The sequence below is a fragment of the Halichoeres trimaculatus genome, unplaced genomic scaffold, assembly GCF_033239565.1.
Source record: "Halichoeres trimaculatus isolate MK-OKI-2021-1 unplaced genomic scaffold, fHalTri1.1 fHalTri1_scaffold_13, whole genome shotgun sequence".
Lineage (NCBI taxonomy): Eukaryota > Metazoa > Chordata > Actinopteri > Labriformes > Labridae > Halichoeres > Halichoeres trimaculatus.
The window spans coordinates 16819987-16845405 of NW_027437191.1; the positions used below are offsets into that span (position 1 = coordinate 16819987).

The window sequence follows — 25419 nt, forward strand, 5'->3', positions numbered from 1 at the left end:
ATGCATCATTACTCCAACAGAAAGAGTTTGGGAGTTTCAGTGTGCCTGCATCTTCTATCCTCACTTAGTATGGCTTTCTCCCCTCACACAAGTTCTGTCAATCAATAGCAGTACTTATAGTGTGGCTGAGTGCCAAGCCACCACACAGCTGTACCACTGTCTCGCCGTAATTGGTGCATGGAAACACTGTCATGCTTTATGAGCACACACTCCACTGTCTGACTGGTTCACCTGCTGACTAGCTGGCTGCTTCGCTGTAATTGGTGGAAGCGGCATCAGGGTACCTAGAACCAATTTTGAACCAGTCGACTGGCTGACTAAGTGAGAGGTTAGTGTTCATGAGGTTGGCCTTTAAACTGACTTTCTGCTGACATTTTGTAGAACTCAAGACTCTCTTTTGATGGATGGAATAAAAAGTCCTGCTTTAAGCTCTATTAGGCACCACAGACTTCTAGCTTATCAGCTGACCTGGATACAAGGTGGACTGGTTACCCTGCATCACAGTTTTTACAGTGTCTCTGATTCACAGCCACAGATTTATATTTTGTAGTCCGAAGGCACTGACACCCTAAGACCTTGTTAAGAGCAGAACCAGAATCACCGGACAACAATCAGCTGCCACTGGATGAACTGAGAAAGATGGTAAAGGGAAACATATATCTCAAACGTCTGTTAAAGAAGGAGTACTGTGCTTCAATCTAAAGGCTTTATGCTATCCCTCTTGTACCCTCATAGTAACTTTACATAATATACAGTGGGGGAAATAAGTATTGAACATGTCAACTTTTTTTCTCATTGCATCTATTTCCAAAGCTGCAGTTCAAACTGAATTTCTACCAGACATTGGTATTAACCCAAATAATCCACACATGAAAAGAAATCATGACATTTAAGTCCACAAATAATGATTATGTGGAACTAATTGCGATAACACAGGAAAAAAGTATTGAACACACCATGGAAAGGCTGTATACTTTGGCAAGGAAATACACCATACCACCTGAAATCTGTCAGTAATTATTATTTGAACATCCAATTAGTGCAAACCAACATCAGCTGGGCTAGAGCAAATTGATTGTCCTATAAAAAAGGTTGTTTTTTCACCAAACAGTTGAATACGACACACCTCATTATGAGCTCTCTGAAGACATTCGCAACCTGATTGTTGCTCAGCATCAGAATGGAACTGGTTACAGACAGGAGCTCCTTGCAATATTTCTGACCAGGGAGTCAGAAAGACAGTCAGAAGAGTACTCAACGAGCCAAGGACCACCCTGAAAGTGCTCCAGAAAGACTTGGAGGCAGCAGGTACAGTTGTTACAGAGAAAACAATTGGCAATGCACTCCACCGCCATGGTCTCTATGGACGCTCAGCCGGCAAGACTCCATTCCTCAAGAAAAGGCATGTTGAAGCTCGTTTAAAGTTTGCTAAACAGCATCTTGACCAGCCTGTAGAATACCAGGAGAATGTCGTCTGGTCAGACGAGACCAAAATCGAACTTTTCGGCTGTCATACTACATACCATGTTTGGAGAAGAAATGGCACTGCACATCACTCAAAAAACACTACACCAACAGTGACGTTTGGAGGTGGAAGCATCATGGCATGGGGTAGTTTCTTATCTCATGGTAATGGCAAACTTCATATAATTGATGAAGCAATGAATGGAGCCATGTATGGGGAAATTCTTGATATGAATCTGCTGCCATCCACCAGGATGACGAAGATGAGACGTGGCTGGACCTTCCAGCAGGACAACAATCCAAAGCACATGGCAAAGTTTACTCTTAAATGGTTTAAAAAAAAAGAAAATCAATCTGTTAGAATGGCCTGGTCAATCATCTGACTCAAATCCAATTGAACATTTGTGGAAAGAATATTCAAGATTTAAAGACAATCTGTGCAGAGGAATGGGCCAAAATCACACCTGAGCAGTGTGGGCGATTAGTTAAAACATACAAGAAGTGTCTCGAAGCTGTCATTGCAAACAAAGGCTTCTCCACTAAGTATTAGAGGAGTCTCAGTTAGCGTGTTCAATACTTTTTTACCTGTGTTATTGTACTTAATTCCACATAATCATTGTTTATGGAGCCGAACATTGTGATTCCTTTTCATGTGTGGATTATTTGAGTTAATATCAAAGTCTGGTGGAAATTGTGTTTGAATTGCATCTTTGGAAATAAATGTGATGAGAAAAAAGTTGACACCTTCAATACTTATTTTCCCCACTGTGAATCTCAAAAACATCTCTGGTAATCTCAGAAAAACCTTTATTTCAGCCTCTGTCCAAAAACACTTATTTTAGATGTCCTGCTCCACAAACCCCTTTCCCTCTGACTGACCAGACCCCCAGAGGTCTGTCAGAGGCAGAGCTATGGGCAGACTTTGGTGTTGAAGGCCCACCCAGCCAATGTTTTATGCTGACATCATTACTTCAGCTAGTCTTGTGAAGATTTCATGTTATCTTACCAACAGATTCAGAGACTTCAACAGCATACGAGCATGTAGAGGTCTGCAAACTTGCATGGTTAGCATTAACATCCTGCATTTTAATTGTATATCCATTTTTAAAACATGGGAGGGCATGCTATTTCTTCTTAAGTAGGGTAAGAGTGTGGGTTGAAAAGGCAACATTGAATTTTTGTTGCACAGTCACCCTGTGTTCTTTGAGAAAGGCCTTCATTTTCTTTTTTGGTTCTGGCTGTTATTCAAACAGGATTATGTTAGTTTAATTGGGCTGAGGATTGGTCCAAATCTACTCAGAGTTATGTGGGTTATATTCAATAATGTGCATTGTCTTTGACTGGTATACAAACAGTGAGAAAGAACTCTTAGCAAAAAGGTCACACATGCTGAACTGTAAACTAACTTTACTGTTAAATGGTTAAATGCTTTATTTTCTTCTTTGCTGTTATTTTGTTGAATTTTGCTGCCTGACTGTAGGTGTTATTTCTAAAGAGCAGCTCATTTATTTTCCTTGCAGTTCAAATAAATGTGGTTTCTTAAAACTTTCCAGCTCAATATGAAGAACTGAGCACAGAGTGAGTGAGCACACTTCTCAAGCAAGGTACAAAATCCTGAGTTAAAAACAAAAAGTGTCACACCAGCATGATGGCTGTTGGACTGAAGCATAGAGGGGTAATGTGATAGCAGTTTTTTCAGCGCTAATCATGCTTACAGCACACAATAATAATCACATAACAACATTTCACTACAAAACAACATCAATGCTGAGCCTTCCAGCTGACTCAGGGCTCAAAAAGTCTGATCTTGAAAGTTTTCAGATAATTAGCGGAACTTCAACACAGTAGAGAAACCGATCAATTAAGTCTCCTTATGTTGTTTTGGTTTCAAAGACAACCTGCATACTCCCAGACTTCTGCTGCACACGGCTAAATTACCAAGCTGAGAGCTGATATCAGTCTTTGTGATGAAAACTGTTGTAAGCTTTGTTTGTTTGTTTGCAAATTAGACTGACTTCTGACACTGGAATGGCTTCCTGAAAAAGTCTGCACTTAATCTTGAGCACGACATGACGGAACAATATCAACACTCATAGTAAAACATGCTGAGCTCCAAGCTGGCTCATAGCTTACACACATTTCCATAACCAACAGGGGCTGTAACACTTACAACATGTATCACTCTCCTCTCTTCCTGCACTCTTTACACTAAGTTTTACATTTTCAGATAGTTGTGCTCACTAAACAGATCTATTGGAAAGGAAATATGAAAACTGAAAGGGATGGGAATTGATAAGATTTTGTCAATACTGATGCCCTTATCGATTCTACTTATTGATCGGATTCTTTATTGATTGCCTTATCAATTCCTTTTGTGAATTTTCTTGTTACAAAGAGAAGCTTTACAGGTTTTCTGTGTCAACAACATTTAATTGAGTTTATACTGTAAGTGAATAAAATGTGATTGGTCCCTGAGTCTGGATATTTCTGAGCATAATTATACAGAAACAGGTAAAAATTGCACACAATGTGACGTTGTACTGTGTTGTAATATATTAATAATTCAAGTAGGCCATCTAGTGTCTCAAAGTGGTTGTAGCAATGGTTTAAGTTGTTTGGAAGCTTTCTGTAGTTATGAAGTCAGCCATGAGCCTTTCAATTACCTGTTAGATTTTGACATTTAAAATTCTCTTCTTTTTTTTTTTTACAAAGAGTTGATGTGATATGTTTCTGTGATTGAAGTTGAAATTCTATTCTGAAGCTGAAGTTATACTGATGTATGCTAACTGCTAGCATATCAATGCAGTTTCCCATAAACGTTAGCATCAAGCTTACACTATTTTGTTATTTTGGTGAGTAAGGTGATTCATACCATTTCGAATGTACTCAATACGAATCTCCTGAGAGAGAGTAATGTACATTTCTTCATGAAGTCAGTTCTTCAGTAAAACTTCAAGCTGAAAATCCTGAATCAGAGTTTTCTTGGGAAACATTATCTAAATGCTAAGCTAAGGTAACTGCAGCAGACTAGTAGACAAAAGGCCCGGTGGCTCTGTCACAATGTTAAGAATTGATAAGGGAATCATTAAGCACAAAGGCTAATGATATCAATGGATTGAAACATGTCTTATTGATTCTCAACAGGAACCGGTTTTCAATTCCCATCCTAAAAGCTGACATTTGACCAGTTATTTGACTTAAGAGTCAAAACTGAGGGCCTGATCCAAAACAGGACAGGTTCATGCAAGCATATCTTTCTTCACATGTAGATATAGTCAGGAGCTGTTTTCAAATCAAATCAAATCAATTCAAACTTTATTTATAAAGCACTTTTCATACACTAAAAACATAGCACAGAGTGCTTTACATGCTTAAAAGCAGCCCACACCCATTATGTCATACATAAATCTCTTGCTGGCTGTATTAAGGGGGTAAGCTTTGTTATAAGTGCTGCTAATTTTACCACATTTGCCATAAATCTACTTCATGATACAATAATAGAACGTGTCAGCTCTCCGTTCAGCTCATTATTTGTATGTACACAGGTTTGTGCTACATCAAAATGGGATAAAAATAAACAGGGGCACATACTGTCAGCTTACAATATCTCTACAACTTAATACAAAACAGGAGCAAACTGCTTAAAGGTGCGAAGCTTTATGGGCCTCTTTGGTCCTGACTATTGTTAAGGCTAAAATGCTTTGTGAACTGGACTGCAAAAAGGTGCACAAACCTTTGTGCAATTTGTGCCCACAATCTAGACATCTGTTCTCAGTGCGTTTCCCCCCTGAGGGTGCTGCTGTTTAGTAAGACAGCACTAATTCTAAAAATTCTGCATGCGCACATTCATATTCTGGCACTGCTGTGGTTAAATGCCTACCGGGTTCAAATGGTGAAATTGTGTTAAACCACTTCTCTTGTAGAAAGTAGCTTAAAGTACAAACAACAGCTCAAGCTAATGGGTCATTTTTGCTTCTGGAGCCCTTTGCATTGTGTCAAAAGCTGGGTTTCCAATACAGATTTGCGCAAAACCTAAATATAGCAATAAAGAAACAGTAATGGAAACACCACATTTTTGAAAAACTTCTCAAATTTCGATAAAAAGTTTTAACCCTCTCATAAGGTGGTTTTTCAGACATTTTGACACCGTGCTTTGTCACAAAAGTGCAATGGAAACACCTTTTCTGCACGTTGTCATAACAATGCTCCTCCCTCACCTCCTCGTACGTGTCCACTGCAGACTCCAGCGTTCATATTTTATCAGCTCTACTCTTATGTTCAATGCAGATGTTTGTGTTTTTGACCGACACTTGTGAATAACACTTGTGAAGATTTTCATTCAGTGTTTTGTTCCTGCCTTTTTTGAGTTAGCACGATCACGGCCAACAGTTTGGGCAGTGAATAAAAACACGTGTTCAAGATTCGGCATCATCATGAGTGCAGCGCCAGGACGGACATTATGTTTCACTTTACACAGTTATGTGCAATTCTGGTCGTAATGGAAACACCTGCAAGGCCAAATTGTTCTTTATCAAAACTTCAAAAATATTGCTTTTATTTTGCGAAAAAGTGTAATGGAAACCCAGCTATAGACAGAAGAAATGGACAGTTTGAAATGTGACACTATAAAGGCATCACATCTCACTGATTTTAGTTGATGATGGACATGCATATTTGCACACATTTGTATGAACATCCAGCATTGTTTCTTTTTGATGGTTAAAGTATTGAAAAGCATAATGCCTTCCCTTTAACTGAACTGAGTGTGTCGTCACAATTGTTGAAAACAGGCAAATAAATCAGGTCATATCCACAAACAGCATCAATGAAACTTGACTGGTTTGCTTCATTGTTGTTTCTCAATGATCAGTGAAGATTGAAAACGCATGAGGGCTGAGTGCCAGCCAAGCAAAGCAACTGCTGCGCTCTGAAGCCCTATAATCCTATATTTGATGAATAAGTTAAACCTCCCAGATTTTGTTTGTTTCCGTACTAAGACAGGTAAAAACTTCCTGAATCAAAGAAAAGCCTACAGCGAGGATAAACGACTGCTTCTAAATTGTTCCATTTAAAAGAAGTGGCACTAAATGAAGAAACATCTTTCCAGGGCGTGTGAGATGGATACTGATTTCTATTTAATTTGTGCTTAATTTGCTGTTGTGCAGCTTTGTAAAGGACGCCAAATTTATTTGAATGAAAGTGATTATAGATGATAATTGATTGTAGTATAGCAGTGATTTTTAATGCAGCTTTAATAAGCTGACGAAACATTTTCATCACAAATAATTTACAGAGCAAATTGAGGAAAAAAGAAGACAAACATTAGAGAGAAATAAAGCGCCATCCTTAGCACAAAGCAGATTGAATCCAATAAGGAGTGACACCTTCATCACAGCACCATTTATCTGCAGTAAAATGATGCAGCTGTAACATTCATTTGGGATGAAAACAGTTTTATGGTATAATGCATCCAATTCAAACAAGGTTATCACACAAGCAGACAAACAGCTCAACAATAAAGATTCCCTGTGAACAATGAGATGGTTGTGGGTGTAAAATACAGGAAACTGGAAAGACGTCATTATAGATCCAATTAGCACCAGTGTCTTCTGAAATGTTGCTCGTAAATCAACTTGTGTGCTTATTCAGATTTTACACACCTTGAGCAGGACTCCTTGAGGGAAGTGGTGTCAGCACTTTATACTGTTTGTTTTGGCAAAAAGCAGCTTCACCTTCCTCCTCTGTGGACGACAAAGTGCGTCACCAGGTTTCTGACCCACTACTCCTGTCCGTCCTTGCCTCTCCTACAGGTCTGTTCAGGTCTGTTCCTGTGAATTTCTGGTTTGAGGCCATGTAGAACAAACAATGAGGGTTTTCTGCTCCTTCTGAAACAGCTTTTTGACATTCAGCTAATTCCTCCCCAGGCTCTTTTCAGAGCTTCCAGGTGTTATCAGAGTCTCTGCTGAGCCGGTGTTGTGGGAGTGAATGATGATTCAGTTATCTGTTGAAGTTTTAATGGCATTTGCTTACCACATGGGTGATGTAGTCCAGCACTTAAAAGGGGTATTTAGGTCATTTTGTGCACTGATAGTGAAGCATTCACCAGAGGAAATGTAGTTATGACTAAATGATGTGAAAATGTATGCTTCCTTGTTCATTTTTTAAAGGTCCCACATTATGCAAAAATCACTTTATTAAGTCTTTCAGTGAAATTTGTGGGTCTTTGGCTTTTCTCCCAGCCCACAAAATGTGATATTTAATGAGAAAACCTGTATTTAGTAGTGCTTGTAAATGTAAAATCCTGACCTAAAATGAGCTGTTTGGATTTGGGGGATTTGCCGACGTCAGCGATTCCCTTTTTTGACCAATCAGGAGCAAGTTTGACCTGATTGGTCCACCGGAGCAGATACCCCCTGCACCCCCTTCCCGCCCACTCCCTTTCCTGCTGCTGGAGAGATTTCTCTCCAGCAGCAGGAAGGAGAATGCTGAAGTTGAAGAGCCATCACTGCTTTGTTTTTGGCTGTAAACAGCCACATAGTTCCATGCACAAGCTTCCGATCTCGGAAGAGGACAAGACTAAGTGGCTAGAATTCATTTGTTAAGGAAATGTGCCAGCTACACTCAGTAAAACTGTGCATGTGTGTGCTAGTCACTTCATGGCGACGGTTTTCCAACTTTGGACAGTACAACAGAGGGCTAGCGAATAGACTGGTCCTGAATCCAGGCGCATTACCGACCATCCACCAACAAACCTCAGACCCTGGAAATGTGAGTATTTTAAATGCTGTGTGCTGTGGAGCAAATGTAAGAGCTTTTCCTCAGTGTACCCCCTGTCTCTGTGTTAGCTTCAGGATGCTAAATTTAGCGGCGGTTATTCTGTTGTTTCAGCCTGTAACCTTACGGTAAACGAGCTTTGCTGTTTTCTAAACATTGTGCACTCAGAGCTTGTGGCGCCGCTCTCAGTGACGCTGAAGAGCGGGGGGTATCAGTGGTGGCTCATTTACATATGAAGGTCACGCCCACTAAATCAGAGCGTTCTGAACAGAGGGGCTATGGGAGCCTGGAAACAATGCTGCTGTGCTTGATTTATTGGCTTTTTGGACCAAAACATGTTACTTTCATTTCATGAAGACATCAATGATTCATATTTAACTGCAGAAAAGGAGCATAGTATGGGACTTTCGAGAGAGAAAGGGAAAGAAACACCCATGCAGTTTGTCTATTGCATTGATGATTTTACTCTTTAATTAAAAAGTACAAATATGTCTTATTTTAGCCTTCACCAAAAACAGGAGTGTCTCCATATTCTTTGAAATTTATAAAAAAGACGCCCAGTTTTGTCTTAAGGTATGCTCTTGTGGCTTATAGCCAGTCAACCATTCATTTATTAAAAAACTTGATCTTTTAAGAGGTGTTCTGTATTTTCTGTGAACAAACCTCGGTATGATTGGCAGTTTATTTAGCATTTCTTCTGGAGAGCAGGTGGAGTGTGTAATCACAGTCCAGCTGAATTTCCCTGGACTGTAAGAAAGCCGCAGCCTGTTGCTGCAGTGGAGCTAGCATCTATGTCCCTGGTCTCATCCTGCTGTCAACAGTCATAGCCCATGTGTTTGACCAGGGTTTAACATGGAGCTCAGTGAGGATCACATCCTTCATCTTGGTATACTGCTTAGGGCCCACCACCCTGCTCTCCAAATATGCAAAATACTTCTTTCTCAGCCATGTCTCTCAGTTAGCTAGGTCAGACAGGAGAAACCTCCTTTTCTAGAAACTCCAGCATATTTCAGCTGAGCCGAGTACCAAATACTGTGAAAAGTAAATTTGTATTTACATAACTGTTAAAGCAACACAAAAAGTAGTAGCTCGTACAGCTCAAGTGGAAACCTCTGGTCTAAGAATATGAGACAATGCGGTAGTGCTAAAATCGTCCGTTTCCGCAAGTGTCCGCTTGAGGCTGGCTCCGGACATACCGGACGTTGCATACACACCAAGCCAAAAAAAAACATTTTCAAAGCAGAAATTATCCTGTTTACAGCCTGGTTCAAAAAACGTCCCCTGTCTGAGTCGTTAACTTTGCTATCGGCACACACTGCACTGGGAGGGAATAATAATAAGTGTTCTTTTGCTACAGCACTCTGCCTTTGTTAGCATGCATGCTAGTTCAGCCAAAAAGCACTGGATTACTATTTGAAGCTCGATGGTGTATCTGCAAGTCAAAAAAAACCCATCTCGCCCTCAACATTATTGCAAACATTTGTTCAGTACATTGTGTTCAAGTTCCAGAAGGAAAAGATGCCAATTATCACAAAGAAGCAAGAACACGAAGACAATGTCACAGGTTTAGCAAAACAGAAATCTTTGCTATGTTAAAGAGAGTGGGTGAAAGCCGTCCTCCTGGGAGAGTATGCATTGAAAAAAAAAAAGGGTCAAAATGTCTTCCCAGAATGTTGTACACACCTTGAGTGGTGAAGTTGTACAACCCACATCTTGTCAGGTCGATCAGGGCAGTGATCCCTGTCCATGCTGAAGTGCTGCCATTTCCATTCCCATTTCCACTCGTCACACCAAACATCCCTCCACTTTGCTTTGGTAACAAGGTTATTCTAATCCACAGGGGAAAGAAAAACAGGAACCAGAGTGAGGCTAAGAAACCTGGAAGCATCACTTTAACACAATCCACTCCAATGTAGAAAGAAAGTGCAAAACAGAGGATGTGTTATGTTCACAGAAATAAAGGGTCAGGGAAGAACTAAAACTCTTTTTATGTTAGTATTGTACAATACATCAAAATTATTAGTTCCTAATCTACATCCTAACAAGTGAACACAGAAGAATAGTTATGTTTACATTCAGCAGTTTTCGTTTTTTTGTTTGTTTGTTTGTTCTTCTGATTACATTCAGGGGTTAAACTTTGGTTGATCTTTGCCATGGCTATAAAATCTGTCAAAGTTCAGCATTTCATTTTTGAATCTGTTTTTTTTACAAAGCTTTTCTTCTTACAAGTGCTTATGAAACAATCCCTCTTCACCACCATAGTTGACAATCAAAAACAGCACAAGCTAAATTTTCTCCATGTTAATAGGCTAACTGTGGCGTCCCCACATCATCTTTGTCATAAGGCCTTTGTCTTCTTAGGGTGAGGTCACACTGGTCCTGTGCCCAAGCATCTTCAAGCGTAAAGTCCTGTTTGTTTGGTAGGAGTGACCGCTCTGTATTATGCCCAGGCATAGTACACTTGGCTTTGGTACACTTCAGAGAGCTGTGCTTCAATGTGATAGGCTTCATGCACGAGCCCAAGCTTGGGTATACAACAAGGACAAGATGTTTAATCCATGACATAATCGCGCCGACTGTGATCATTTCCGTACTGTTAAAGGGCTGTTTCTAACCAAAACTTAATTTTAGTCGTTTTCTATTGAGCTGACTCTGATGATTCTGTAAACACTACAAGACACTACATGATGACGTAGGCGGGCCATGCTTGCGTCTTATTGCAATGTAGTGATGTATGTACAAGATGCAATTGTGCTTTAGGCCCTGTTTACACAACAACGTTCCTTCTGAAAACGCTAAAATACAGCGAAAACGGAGTGGGAGTGAAAACGCTGTAGTAAGCATGCCAGGCCTGTAGTTGGCGCTATAACTGTTTTGTCCAGAAGCCATTTTACGTATATCTCCACCAAAGTAGAGTTGAGCCGATCATCTAGTGTATTGGTGAATACTATGTGCAGAAATGGAGCAACACACGCACATTTTGTATAAAGAGAGTCAGCAACAGTACTGTTTACTGTTGTACGCGCTCGTGCGAAGCAGAGTGTGGCGTCAGCGTTCCCACTTAAAATGCCGGCACACTGTTTACACAGCAGCAGTGTCGGCAGTGTTTCAGAAAAATTTCACTCTAGAGGCCGTTTTCAAAAGTTTGGGATTTAGGCCAGCTGAAACGCCGTTTCCTTGTAAACGTGAGGCCGACACGCAACAAAACTTTTGTGCTTCACCCTAAAACAGTTGTGGTGTAAAGGGAATGGCTCTGCAGGGGCCCAGTTGTGCTTGGGTTTCGGCACATTACAGTGGTCAGTGTTACTGTGCCCTCACTGCCCTCTGCTGGTCTGGCAGTGTAGTGGAACTTTAATCACTTCCTTATACCTCACAGGTCTCCGTGGGGGACACAGAGTTAAAATGGTGCCACAAGAACCATTTAGTCCCTTGAAAAGATGTCCCTGGAATGAAAAGTTCCTGGTACTTCTGGTTGAAAAGCCCTTTTAGTGTCATTGACATTGACCTACTATTCTGTATATTGTACATTTATCATATATTTCTGTTTCCTTCAATTATGTAAGCACATAGTTGAAAGTCTCAATGCCATAAGGCTCTGTGTCATCACTGGTGTACCTTTTGTCTTGTTAGCTAAATTGCTGCTACATGCTGTAAGCTTTAATGTGTGAGTCACTGAGTAAAACTGCCAAGAAGATATTCTGAAGATGGATCTTTGAACCAGTAATGAAATGTTGGGTTGTTTTTGATCTGACTATATCAACATCTATTGAAGGAGATTCTGTGATTTCTTAAAGAGACTAAATGCACTTTTGGATCACTCCTTGCCCCTTCAAACCCAACGCACAAAAGTCCAAATACAACGACTGACAACAAACTTGCTCAGCCAAAGAACCAGAAACATAAACAAGATAAGAAGCATGCATGTCACATCCCCATCAAAGCTAATATTGCTGCACACAGCCATCATATTTGGCTTTCTTCACATCTTGAGCAGATATAATGAGATTTATTGTCAACAGGATATTATGTTTACATGCAGCAGCACTGAAACTGAACAGCTGAGTATCCAGAATATTAACAGGATATTGATGTGCAGAGAAACACAGACTGCCACAGCTGATTCAGTGCTTTGTATCACTGTGTCCTTGTTTGAACAAAACCACATGCACTAAAAAGTCATTTTTTTGGAGGCGATGAGCCCGCAGAAGACTGCTTCGCTTTGGCTTTTGACTGCAAACTCTCTGAAGCCTTTTTCAAACAACATTCTGTCTTTATTGCATTACAAGTCTCCTTTGTTCTCATACTAAGGAACAACACATTTAATTGGAGCAGAAAGAAGAGGCATGCTGTTGCTTTCGGTCATCTTACTGTTTCCAAAATAAAGACATTCCATGAAACTGCTGAAAATACTTGTGACAAGAAGAAGATTTTTAAGCCAGTGAATTTTATTAGTGTCTTTGACTGGGGGTAACTTATCAAGGCATTTGTGAAACATAAAGCCGCCTGTGTTCTCCAAATTGATTTCCACATCAGTGTTGATCCCCATGCTGATACTGGCAGCATTGTCTCCTTCCAGTACTTTGCTTCGCTTTGAGTCTGCTCATCCTCTCCTGAGCAAAACGCTACATTTCTATGACTCATAAACTTGTCACTTACAGAGGAGACAGGGAGAGAAATTGGGAGAAATGGGGAGAGGAAGGAAAGGAAGAGGGATGAAGTAAGGATGCTGAAGGAAGAGAGTAAAATGAAGAGGAAGTAGGAAAGGGGGCAGGAGAGAGGCACATTGGAAGCTGAACATTATTTAGACTAAATGAGGTCAGGACCTTGAGGTATACACAGAATTTAAAAAGGAGTTGCACACTTTGTGCTTTGTTTGGTTGTGTGTGTGGAGTGTGCTGGCATGCGTCCATGTAGTCAATAAATACCAACCAGGTCAATGTCATTTTTAGAGCCTTATCTGATCAATGGAACGTCTTTATCCAGGTAATATTTGAGCTTAATGCCTCATAGAAACACAGGCTTCTATTTCTGTGTGCCTCTGGCATCCTCTTTTCATCCTTATTACTCCTTTCATATGAGGTTATATTTGTGCCACCAGAAACTGAATTTGAATTAAAATATTGAATTTGAAAAGCATGTTGTGTAATGGAATTAAATGCTTTGAAAAAAGAAAAATTAATTTGATTAATTATCTTAATTGGGTTTGAAATTATAAATTACCTATGGAAATTCAGCTCTTTTTATACTTAAAATTCAAAATCACAAAATTAAATTTCAATTCACGAAGGCAGATTCAGTTATACAATTCAATTTCAATACCGAGTGGCATGACCAGTACGTCATCTTGTGCCAATAAGGGAGACTATTTGAGCACAGATTCGCAAACACCCTCTACACTTAACCTTATACTTTTATCACTATGAAGCCAGCAGGTCAAACACAACAGCCTTTCACTGACCACACCTTCCCGCATCTTTCCTATAGGCTGCCTTATGCAGGTTGTCTTGGTAACATTCAGCCAGTGGGAGAGCAGATCAGGGAGTAGAGGCTGGGCTCTAATTTCATGGCGCAGCGCAGTTAATATAGTTAATATAATACAGCCTGGTGCACCCCGCGCAGTGTTAATTTCGTGCGACGCACCGCTGCCAATTTGACAATTTGGTAGACCGTCTGTGTAGAGGTGGGTGTGACTGCGCACCAGGGGGAGTTGACGCAAACCAGGGGGAGGTGTCAGCATATTCATGTTGACGCAGTGACAATTCCGTGCCAAAAATAGTACAGAAAGTGCGCTGAAAGCTCGCCAGCTCCAACCTGGTCTATCCTCGGCGCAAAGCGCAGCGCACCCCACGCAGCTGTAATTTGGTGATGAGCGCACATGTGCGCTCACATCGATAAAGCCTCAGAGGCAGGTTTCCAGTGTCAGGCACATTTTAATGCAATAAAGAATCACAGCAATCACTATTTAATGTAACCATCTGAACCAGCAGATACATTTATATCTATATTTATTATGTCCCGTCACATCTGATGTCAGATTAAAGCCGTTTGTCATAATGGAAAGTCAACCTGACGGCAGCTGGAAGTTTGATGCACATCTTACAATTAAACAATAAACAGCCTTAACATCTGATACTGAGTTTATCGGGCTTCTCTCATTTAATTTAATTCAAATTAAATTTCCATATTTCCCATGATTTCCCATATTTCTCTGTTTTAGTCTTTATTTTAATGTGATCTAAAAAGATGGAGTACATTATTGTAAGGAGGTTGAGGTGGAGACACCGGGAGAGTATACAGTATATCACCAAAGGTTCTGCTATTTGGCGATGACAAACCAGGAGTGCAGGTGGATCAAAAGTACTCTGAATGGATAAGCCAGCTGTGTAACTGTCTCTTAATTTTGTACTCCTATTAATGACAAAGGAACAGATTAAATCTGTCCTGGGAGCTGGCCCACACGGTGACACGCTTCGTGTCCTCCGATGCGCCCCGCTGTCCATTCTCCTGCTGCAGAGACAGCGGCTCTGACCGTCTCCCCTACCAGGTCTTTCCAGCACACTTTTCGCGGTGGCGGGGATCAGTCAGACCAATCAAACGTTGCGCCTCAGCCGAAGCAAATTTAAAGGCGAGGAGAGGCACTCATTTGATTGGTGAAAAAAGCGCTCGGCTGTGTTAAACCCACTCACGGCTTTTCTCCTCCCTCTCTGCCAGTTGTGCGGAGGGAGGCGTGGAAGCGCTCCTCTGCACCTTGAGTGTACCTCTCTTGGCACTGAAGGAAACTTGCAAAGTGCGCCGGTCACGCCCTGTCCACGCGGCGAAGGCAGGTGCGCCTGGTCTACGAAATCAGAGCCCGTAGTATCTCTGCCTTAAAACAGAACACACACATTCAAATCTGGCTTTTTTTCATGGTTACAATCACAAAACGCCAAGACACAGCCCCTCCGCTCCCCTTCTGGTGGACTTATCTTTGCCACAGTCATTCACAGGTTTGTGAATGGCTCCATTAGAAGGACGTACACCTCTGCGTTTCACACAATACAGTCAGTCACAGTTGGTGGTGATTTCAGGATGAAATTACCTTGAAGTTATGATACCTATGCGATAGAGAGAGCTGAAAATTCAGTTTTAGTGATCACAATCTCACAAATGTTAACCCGCTGTGCCGTAATAAAGGCACAGCTCTCATAATTTTTTTTTCTGTGGCTGTAAGGTTTGCAGATGTGAGTTGTGTGAGCACAGCTCTGAAACCATTAAACTTCAGACTCTCCATGTACTTTTCATAAGGGATGCCAGACATTTAGTGTATGTGAGCATGTGTGTATGTGTGTGAGTGTGTGTCTGTGCCCATAGACTCAAGTGCTCTATTTTGGAACAAAACACCATGGCTCTGTTCTGCTCCACTTACACCAACACCTGTTTTCTCTCTGTTCCAACAATTTGTTCAATGTCCATGTTCCCTGTACTATCTGTCTATATCTATCTATATCTTTTCTCTGTTTTTATCAGTAAAACCTCATCCCTCCTCTGTTTCTGCTTCTCTTTCTCTCTAGTTGATGGGGTTTATCTATGCCTGCTATGTGGTCAAGCTAATTTCAGAAGAAGAAGACAGCTGTAAGTACACGCACACACACACACACACACTTGCATTAAACCTGCTTGTTTGTCAGTCAGTGGACTGCATCATAAACTATTAACTGCATCAATTTGTAACTATTAAAATGTTTCATCAAACTGCGACTTTGATTCGTGGTGAAGCGAGAAAGCAGGTGTTTGCAGCTTTTCTCCTCAGCTTCAGCTCAAATCAAAAATTAAGCTCAGTTTTCTGAATAATTGGTTTGTCAGTCACAGCTGATGGGATTTCTTGTTCATTCAGGCAAACTGCTTTGTTTTGGTTCAAGCGTGCAAAAAAGTGATGCCAATTCTCTACAAATCAGAACAAAAAATCCCTCATCAAAACTGATTGTGGATTCTCAGTCAAATCTTCTAATTCAGGAGTGTCAAACATACCATCCATGAGCCAAAAGTGGCCCTCTGAAAGGTCCAATCTGGCCCGTGGAATGACAGTTTAAAGTGTGAAAATTACAGAGAGGAGCTTCTCCAGCACCAAAGTATTTCCTTTGCTGGAACCCTTATTGTTCATGAGCTGCCACAACTTTTGTGTAATGTCTACATTTTGTACATTAACAAGGCAGGGGGACAATTTTATCTTGTGGTTTGTACTTAGGTTGCATGATGTCAGAATAAATGTTAATCTAAAGTAATTTCTAGATCATTCTAAGATCTAGATCTTAAGTAAAATGCTAAATTGTTCACTTCATGATACCAGTGACTAAATGTTTTGAGCCTTTGTAAATACTAGAGCCCTATGTTAATTAATATAAGGCTACTACACAGCGTCTCACTTCATAACGCCATGCAGGATTAACCTGGGCTTATAAATTCACAAGTTATTGTCTTCGTTGAAATAATTTTTGAAAATGTTTCAATGTATTTTGTTGTAAATGTATTTATTGCATGTTTTGAAAGCAGCTACATTGTTACTTAAAATCTAGTTTAGCCCCATGCATTAAATGGAAGATGGAACTTTTTAATAGCTAGTCATAATTTGTGTTCATATACAGTATTTATCCTGTGTATATCAATGAATTTATTACATATGTCAGCTGATATATCGGATGTCAGCTGATATATCGAATATCGGCCTATATATCAGATATTGGCTTCTTTTTGCCCGAGTACTGGTATCGGCATCAGCCCCAAAAATCCCATATCAGTCAGGCTCTAGTTAGTACTCTGTCATTTTGTAAGCTGTTATGTTTAAATGATTAACTTGTTAGGAATTCTAGTAAAACAAAGGAGGGGGACCCAATCACAGATGAACTAAAAATACTTTATTAAACCAAACTCAAAAATTCAAAACTTCGGTAAAGAAACAACAAGGCAAAGGAAACACACGAGACATGACGCGCGACAGCAAGAGTGACAGCAAACAGTGACCCAACAAAGGGCACATGGAACAAAGAGACCATTAAAGATACTGAAACACTAAAGATAACCACCAAAAGACATACACATGACGAGAACCAAATCAAAACCACAAGGGACAAATAGGACAGGGACAAATAGAGCAACAAACAAGGTTTCATGGTGAGAAATGCAAAATGCTGGTATACATCTTAAGCTGCGTTTCCACCAAGCAGACCGGTATAGTTTGTCTCTGTACGACGTGCATTTTACAGCGTTTCCACTGACTTATCCTAGGACAGATCCCTATATAACCAAGACAAGCCATCCCACTTTTTGGGACCCTTCTGTATGGGTGCCAGACTGAACCGATCCGCTCTCAGAAGGTGGAGCAACACACTGCAGATGTTGATTGGTCGGAAGAACCGTCACTTACCCCGACAGCGGCTGCATTTCTCCTGACTGCTCACAGACTTCTCTAAAACAAAGCTTGATTACACTTTGTATCAAAGAGCTACATGCCAATCACATGCTGCATGTCTTCCATCTATGCTCTTTGTTTACTGTGTCGTGTTTTTCTTCTTCGTTGGACTTATTAGCAGGGTAAACTGTGTTGGACTGCTACGGCGTCATGCTATTGTTTAACAGCTGCGGCTTTCGGCATCCGGCTTACACGCCACCTACCACAACAGGGCACAGTTTTGCTGCGGAAACGCAAACTGTACTGAACCGTGCCAAACGGTACTGAACCGAACCTGACTGCTTGGTGGCTTTAGTAGACTGTCCACTGTAACTGAGAAGTGTGCAAGCTTGTGTGCCGTTTGTCCTGAAAGTTCTTTTGCAAAAGGAGCTGAAGTGGCTGGCATCCATTGTTACTAACACAATTACCACCAGTGACCTAAAACTCATGCAACCCCACTTGAAAAAACATAAATGTCCCTTTAGTTAATTTCTCCATTTCATAAGGAAAGTGAGAGTTTGGATAACATGCTGCTAGCAATTGCAGCTCTCATTGGAGGAAGTGATTGAACAATTATTTTTCAAGGTTTAAATTTAGCAGCTGTCAATTTTGAATATATTATAATATGTAATATAGTGGGTTTGAGCGGTGTAGGGAAGTGCTTCGAGCTCAGAAGTGAAACCAAAGTACAACTCAAGTTTGTTCTACTTGTTCTTTCTCTTCTTTCAGTCCCAGCTTATCTTCTTTTCCAGTCTATTTGTTCCAAAGCTGCTGTTAAAATGAAGCCATCTTGGTCCTCGGGCCCTTTACTGACCCACAGACAGAACACAAAGTGAAACTTGTGGCCTTCAGCCTCTGCAGTCGGCAGCTCATTCATTTACTGTAACACAGGGAGAAGGAGAGAGAAAGGGATGAGGAGGAGTCTGGAGGAGGATAAGAGCTTGGTAGACTCATCAAAGTTGTCTGTCACTCAAAGTCTCACCTACATGTTTCCATCTTTCATATATACCATCACGATCAACAGACACCGGGAAATAAATCAATAACGTGAAGGAAAGGAAGAAAGCAGAGAAGTTAACTTTTATCAAAGTCACTGTGGAGGTTAGTGAGTAAACTGCCACTTAACAAGTGTTTATTTATCTACAAAACGCTTGCATACGACGTGTCATAGAGGTTAAAGACTAAAATAACAAGGCTGAATTCTCAATGCAAGGTGTGTCTGTCTGAGCACATTTACCTGAGGCCATTCGTTTAGTTATTCCATTAAAGCAGCGGCAGCCAATACTACAGGAAGATCAATACCCAAACATGTCTTATTCAACACTGGATGGAGGATGCTGTTTGCTGACACATAAATATTGATAGGTGATAAATGCAAGCTGGATTGGTGGAAATAGTTGAAGTGGGGAGAAAAACATTTTCCTTCTTTCTCGGAGGATTGAGATTGACATGGAGTTTTTTTTTTCTTCTCATTCTTTAAAAAAAAAAAAAAAACAGTGACCAAAAGTGGGACCTGTTTCTAAAGGCTCTTCTTGTTACATAACGGCCTCTTTGTTCAAAGCTGCAGATTAATATTAACTCATCAGATTGTTTAAGTGAAAGAGTGATATAACACTCCATTTTATTCCACTTTAGTAGAGCAGAGCTTCAGGGGTTATTTTTTTAGAGGAAAATTTATTAACACTGCATCAGTTTAATAAGCTCTGTAGTGACAGGAAACCTAAAATGCCACTTGTTCCATGTCTGAATAATTAATGTCTAACAGTTATTATTTGGCCTTTGCTTAACTGCAGTATTTTGGCCCCTGGCTCTAAACTGCTGCACAATCCTGCTTGTTTTGCACCCAGAAAAGGGAACACAACAACAGTTTTTTTGTGATAGAGCAATGAGAATGTAGCGTGTGTGTATGTGTGCATGAAATAATTCTGCTTGCAGTATTTTCTTTCGGGATCTTATCTTTAATTTCCAGCCCATTGTACACCAAAACAACATTGTTCTATAGGAGACTGATGAAATTTGGTCGTGTTCAAGACAGAAGTGTTTAATATTATCAAGAAAAAACAATCATCTCAAAGTACTGCACTGACTCAAATATAAAGCATTTTTCACCAATTGAAATAAATCTGGAAAAAAACTGGAATGATATAACAGTCAGGGTCTAGACCTGGAGTTGCCTGTAGTCATACATATCAGTGAACAGCAAGTAGAGTTAGTGTTGCTCTATTTCCTGAGGCCAGCCATCACTCACAGCCTAAGCTTCAAGGGAATGAAAGATGGATGGACACAATGATTGTCCAGAAAAATGTGACCCAAATGTATTTAAAGTCATATTATTATATTTAGTTTATTTGTTATAATCAGAGGCCAGCTTAGTTTGGGTTTGGACGAGGCAACGAGGTTTGGTCTCTTAGCAGACAGCTATAGAGGGATTAACAGTCTACCTCATCATTAAGATGCGCATGCATCTTGGCCGCAGAAGCAGCGCTTAGCTCCATTCATTCAGACGAGTTAGTGTTTTTTAAACACTAAATTCAACCTGTTATCGGCATAAAAATGTAAGGTTGTTCTGTGGTCAGTTTTTAGAAATGATACTTTATCACAGAGGCAACGTTTATAAAGTTTTGACCATCGCAGAGAAACTGGTGTTTTGGAGATAATAGCGACCATGCTAACTGGTGACTGTCAGTAGACAGTATCTGTGATTAACGACCAAGAGTCACCAATTAACAGGGTCGCACTTCACACTGAAACACCAGCGAAGTCTGCGGGTAAATCATTAACTCTGGACGTAGCTTTCTGGTCCTTTTATTATGAACCGGGTCTCAGACTCAGCAGTCTTTGCTCTGTTTTGGTTTGGGAGGGTTTCTGATTCATTGACACACGTTTACGTCCTGGTATGTCACAGTGGGGTTAGTGTCCACGGATAATGCAGTCATGAGCATCGGGTTACAGTTGTGTGTTTAACTTGCTCTATGGGTACGCCGGATTTCTCCACTAAAAACGTCTGTCCACCTAATATCTGTCCACTTGCTAATCTCTTCTGTCCACTCACTGCTATTTCACAAAGCTGGGAGCTGTTTACCATCTGAACAAGTGATGATATTTAGATAAAAAATGTGTTTTTTGGTGGTTAACTCCTCCATGTCAATTGACAAACCATTATACTCCGCAGTGCTTCTGCACCCAAGTTGCGCGCGCATCCAGCATTGTTGGTAAACAAATAATCCCTCTACAGGTTGCCTACCTGTCAGTCAGGTCACTTATGTCCCTACATGGGCAAAACTCACAAGTTTATATATTAAAAAAACAGTTAGTGCCCCATGAGATTTGCCCTTGAATGGGTGGACCGGGTTTGAATCCAGCCTATGGCCTGTTTCCCACATGTCATTCCCTGCTCTTGCTCTGTTTCCTAATCTATCCACTGACCCATCCTCTCCAATTAAAAGCGTGGAAATTCCCGGAAAAATAACTTTTGGAAAAAAAAAAAACAGTAAAAAAGTAAATGCATAAAATAAAATAAAATATAAAAAAATGTACTGTGTGCTTCAAAAAGAGAAATGAGCTATTCAGACACAAAGTGCCTTTTAAAAAAGGCTGTGAATGTTTTTGTTAGTGTTGTAAAAATTGGCTTCTTTGAATTGATGCATATATTGTTTCCAGTGTTCCTGCAACCACCTTTAAGCAGAATCTCAAAAACTGCAATTTTTAACATTTCTGTATGGGTTTCATTTCTCATCACATGAGGTAGCTGCTTTGTTATGAGAAAAAAAAACTTCTAATGGGGAAAAAACATGTTTTTTTCTACATGTATTGAAATAAGTCCTTTTTTGGAAGATACTTAATAAGTGCATTGGCTCTGGCTGGGAAAGTTTCTTTCTACTATTTTACAAGGAATCCAGGTCTTATTTTTGGCATTTAAAACCTGAAACAACACTTTTCAGGGCTTTTCGGGTGAATATGGCTTATTTAGCATCTGTCAGACTTTTCTTTACTGGTAATGAGAACAGAACACTTAGACTGGGTTTTTGGCAGTGCAATGGTTATTAACGCAGCAGCAAATTAAGCAACACTGAACAGACACATGGTTCCACAAAATGTCACATCTGAAGATGGCGAGCTCCAAAAGACTGTCTAAAAAATACAGTCGGAGAGAAGTCTTACCATGGTCCCAAAGCAGCCACTTCCAAATCACTAACAGGAGAGAATGTGAGTCTATTACTGAAATCTTATTGAAGGTATGCTCAATATTTGAGCTTTTATTAGGCTAAAAGCTCTGGAGATTCCCACAGAGGACATATATTGTTGTTTATCACTGTGGTGAATAGTGTAATCAATAAACTACAGGTAAGCTTAATTATCATGGTACTAATGGCAAATACGGAAATACATGTTGTTTAACAAAATTAAAGGTGATTTTTCTATTTCTTCATAAGAGAGTTTCCCAAAAATAATCTTGCAAAGGAGAGATTTTCTTGCAATCAATGATGACTTGTATACGGATCAATCTGGTAATTATTAGGCTTCAACACATTCTGACAAAATTTCACCATGACCTTTCAGCCAACCATATATTTAAGCATTTTTGGAGTGTATGCTGTATAAAAGCTGGAAAAGCTGAGTCATAGCATGCACTGAGCAGCAGACAGATTTAGGGCTAACACATGTAGACAAACACATTCACACCTACAGGCAATTTACAGCTCCCAGCTCACCCTAATCATCTGGAAACTCTCACAGACTCAAGGTAGAACATGCAAACTGCTCACAAATGAACCGTTATGGCGAGTAATTTTCACACCTCCTCTCAAGGGATAAATATTATCGCACGGAATCAGCATCCAAATTGAGGTTTCAGGCCACTATTAAGGCCTAACGAATATGAACGCGGTGCCGGCGTAATGTCACATGCATCATTTCTATGTGACAAAGAGATGATTTCCCCCAGAATAATTCAGGGCTTCATTGTTAGCTTTGTGTTGCTGAGCACTGGCTCCTGTGAGTGTGGCTGAGGATAAAGCAGTCTGGGAGACTAAACAATAATCAGGGAGCTTTGTTGGGAAATGTGCCTCGGGTGAAGGAGCTAATACTCACTGAGGACCGATGAAGATTTTGAGTTGCTGAGAAAGCTAATTACTCTGATAATTATTCTGTGCATGTGTAAGTGTGTGTGTGTGTGTGTGTGTGTGTGATTGTGTCTGTGTGTGGGAGATTAATCATTATAGTCAGTGCTATCAGTCTCAGAGCGACTCAGATGTGTCACACGTATTATTATCACACATACACGCATGATAAACATACAAATATACCCAGAATATCTCGAAGAAGAATAGAGTTTGGTGAATGTAGGTGAATAATGAACACTTTGATTGCTTATTTGGGATTTCTAGCATGAAAAAAGTTGTTTCCTGTTTTTTTCTGTTATTCTTTGCAGTGTTTTTACATGCTCGTTGGTTAAAGGAAAACTCATGAATAACATCTGAATTTTTAAATTGGACCGCCCCAGCTTGACAGGCAGCACACTGACAAGGTTAGAGGCTCCATTTCCTCTCGTGTTCAAAGGGTCGAGCATGGCAGACACTCTGCTGAGACTATTTGACTGCAGCATGAATCAGCAGGAAAGCCATACTGTTCACACCGGGCCTTTTTCCCACAAAAGGATCCACACAAAGGAGGAGTACATCAAGCACGGGGGGATGTTCTCTGCTTTGTCTGACTGAACCGCTGTAATAAGCCCAGTGATCATAGAGCATCACAGTAGTAGCTGCAGCGGTCCAGGACAAAAAAAAATACTCTGTTAGATAAAGAAGATCATCCTTCGTCTTGGTGTGTGGTGGAATCAAAATTTCACATGAATGCATTAAGAGGATTATGGAAGAAGTGCGAAAACAGCTCAGCTGAGATTTAGAAAGTAATAATGCTTTTTTACATAAAAGAAAGAAAAAGAAAGGCATGTGGAGACAAATAACCCGAACCATACACTGGAATCGACACACTGATGGAACAAGTCAGAATCGTCTCAGTTTAATTCACCATGTTCACATGTTGCCACACTAAGTTGGAAACTAAAACTATTGTTTGGACTTCCAAACAATAGGGTCTTTAAATCAAGATTGGCTGACTTTCATTTCATAACAGTCCAGTCACATTGCAAAGCAGTTTTCACACGTGTCTATCAGGGAATCAAACAAATGCAAGGATATATACTGCAACAGCTTCATCTGTGTGTTCTAAGTCCCCTGCCTTACTGACCAGCCAGCTCCCTAACACTCAGCCAGAGTTATTTTATGCACAGGTCTGTGGTGATTTGAACATTCAAGAATAGTGTGTAATCATATTTTGTGAAGTGGTTACCTGCTGACGTCAGTCTGATCAGCTGCGCCTTAAATGCAGCTTTCTAAAGGGACACGTTTTAAAGTAAGACTTTATATTTTGGTCACTATAGGATCATTAATTCAGAGAGAAAAAAAGGTGATAACCAATTAGCTGAAGGCTAACTTTAGCAGTTAATCACTTTCTTACTAGCAACACAAAGCTAAAAGTAAGTCGTTAAGTTCTATCTTACCTTTTAGTAAGAAGTGATGGTCTTCCAGGGGAAAGTAAGGCCCTATTTCATGTTCAAACTGCATATGTCATAACCAGTGGCGATTGCTCTAAGACTGCAAGGGAAGCTCAGCTTCCCCTAAAATGTCCCCCAAAAAGTGGTGATATGTTCTGCTGTGTGTACATTTCATTGACAAAATATGCGCTAGAATTCCTTCATCTTTTGTTCAGTATCAGCTACCTATCACAGGTAACTGGCTCCACCTCCTTCTCATTCATCCCTGCAGCGTCTCAGCGCTTTAACACAGTCGGACACTGAGCGTCTTCTGACTTCAGCAGGGAAGCATAGAGTGGGTCGTTCCACTGTTAAAACTGGGCAGTAACTGGATGAACACTGGGCTTTGTCTTGCCATTGGACTCTCAGTGTCTCTGGAGGTCTATGAGGCAGTGGGCTGGTCTGGACGCTGGGCTTCTGCAAGATGATTGGATGATCTGTCTGAGGCCGAATCCCTTTTTGATTGACAGTGAAATGAGCCAGTCAGCGATCTTGAAGTATAACCCTCCACCGGAGCATCTTCTCAGTTGTTCTGGACTGATCCGGAGGCTTTACCGATCCCCAGGAAGTTTACCTTTCTTAAAGACCACGAGCGTTGAGAGAACACTGGTAAAATCCCTGGAATAAACACCTGGTTGGTACAACAGGGTCACAGATCATTTTCTTAAAAAGGAATGGAGAGTAGAATTTACGTTAAAATAAACAAAATTATGATGTAGGCCGGTAAAAAATGTCATTCCCCTCCTTGACTGACCAGCAGCTGCCACTGGTCATAACCCATTAGGACTACACAAGAGCTAGCTTTAGCATATGACCACTTTCGTACATACACTACAGAAGTCCAAAGGTCTAACTTAACGTTAGCTAGGAGTTAATGCCTTCCCCACTGTAACCTTTCCTGTGTCTGTTTTCTTGACTGTCGTCAGGGAACACACAGGTAGGCATAGTCGTTTGCTCCAGCACCAAAGTGCCAAAGTTGTGGCTAATTTTGGGTGCTGACCCTCTCTACCCCTCAGCAGCTAGCATCCAGCATCTAGCAGACACAGGAGTTTGGCTTGTGTCTGAAATAGCTGGGGGCTTTGTTATTTTCCCACGCAGCCTTAACTGGACATCGCTGTTATTTCTCACAGGTTCGGATAACTCTTTGCTCTCTTCTCTCATA

The 25419-nt window shown here is 40.6% G+C and overlaps 1 protein-coding gene across 2 annotated transcripts in view; it reads left to right on the forward strand.

Moving 5' to 3' along the window:
• Positions 1–25419, forward strand: part of nkain2 (sodium/potassium transporting ATPase interacting 2) — a 120789-nt gene that overhangs the window by 85040 nt on the left and 10330 nt on the right. For both annotated transcript variants that reach the window (XM_074685135.1, XM_074685136.1), the window contains exon 5: positions 15789–15849. In XM_074685135.1, coding sequence (XP_074541236.1) covers positions 15789–15849 — 61 coding nt within the window. The remainder of the gene's footprint in view (positions 1–15788; positions 15850–25419) is intronic.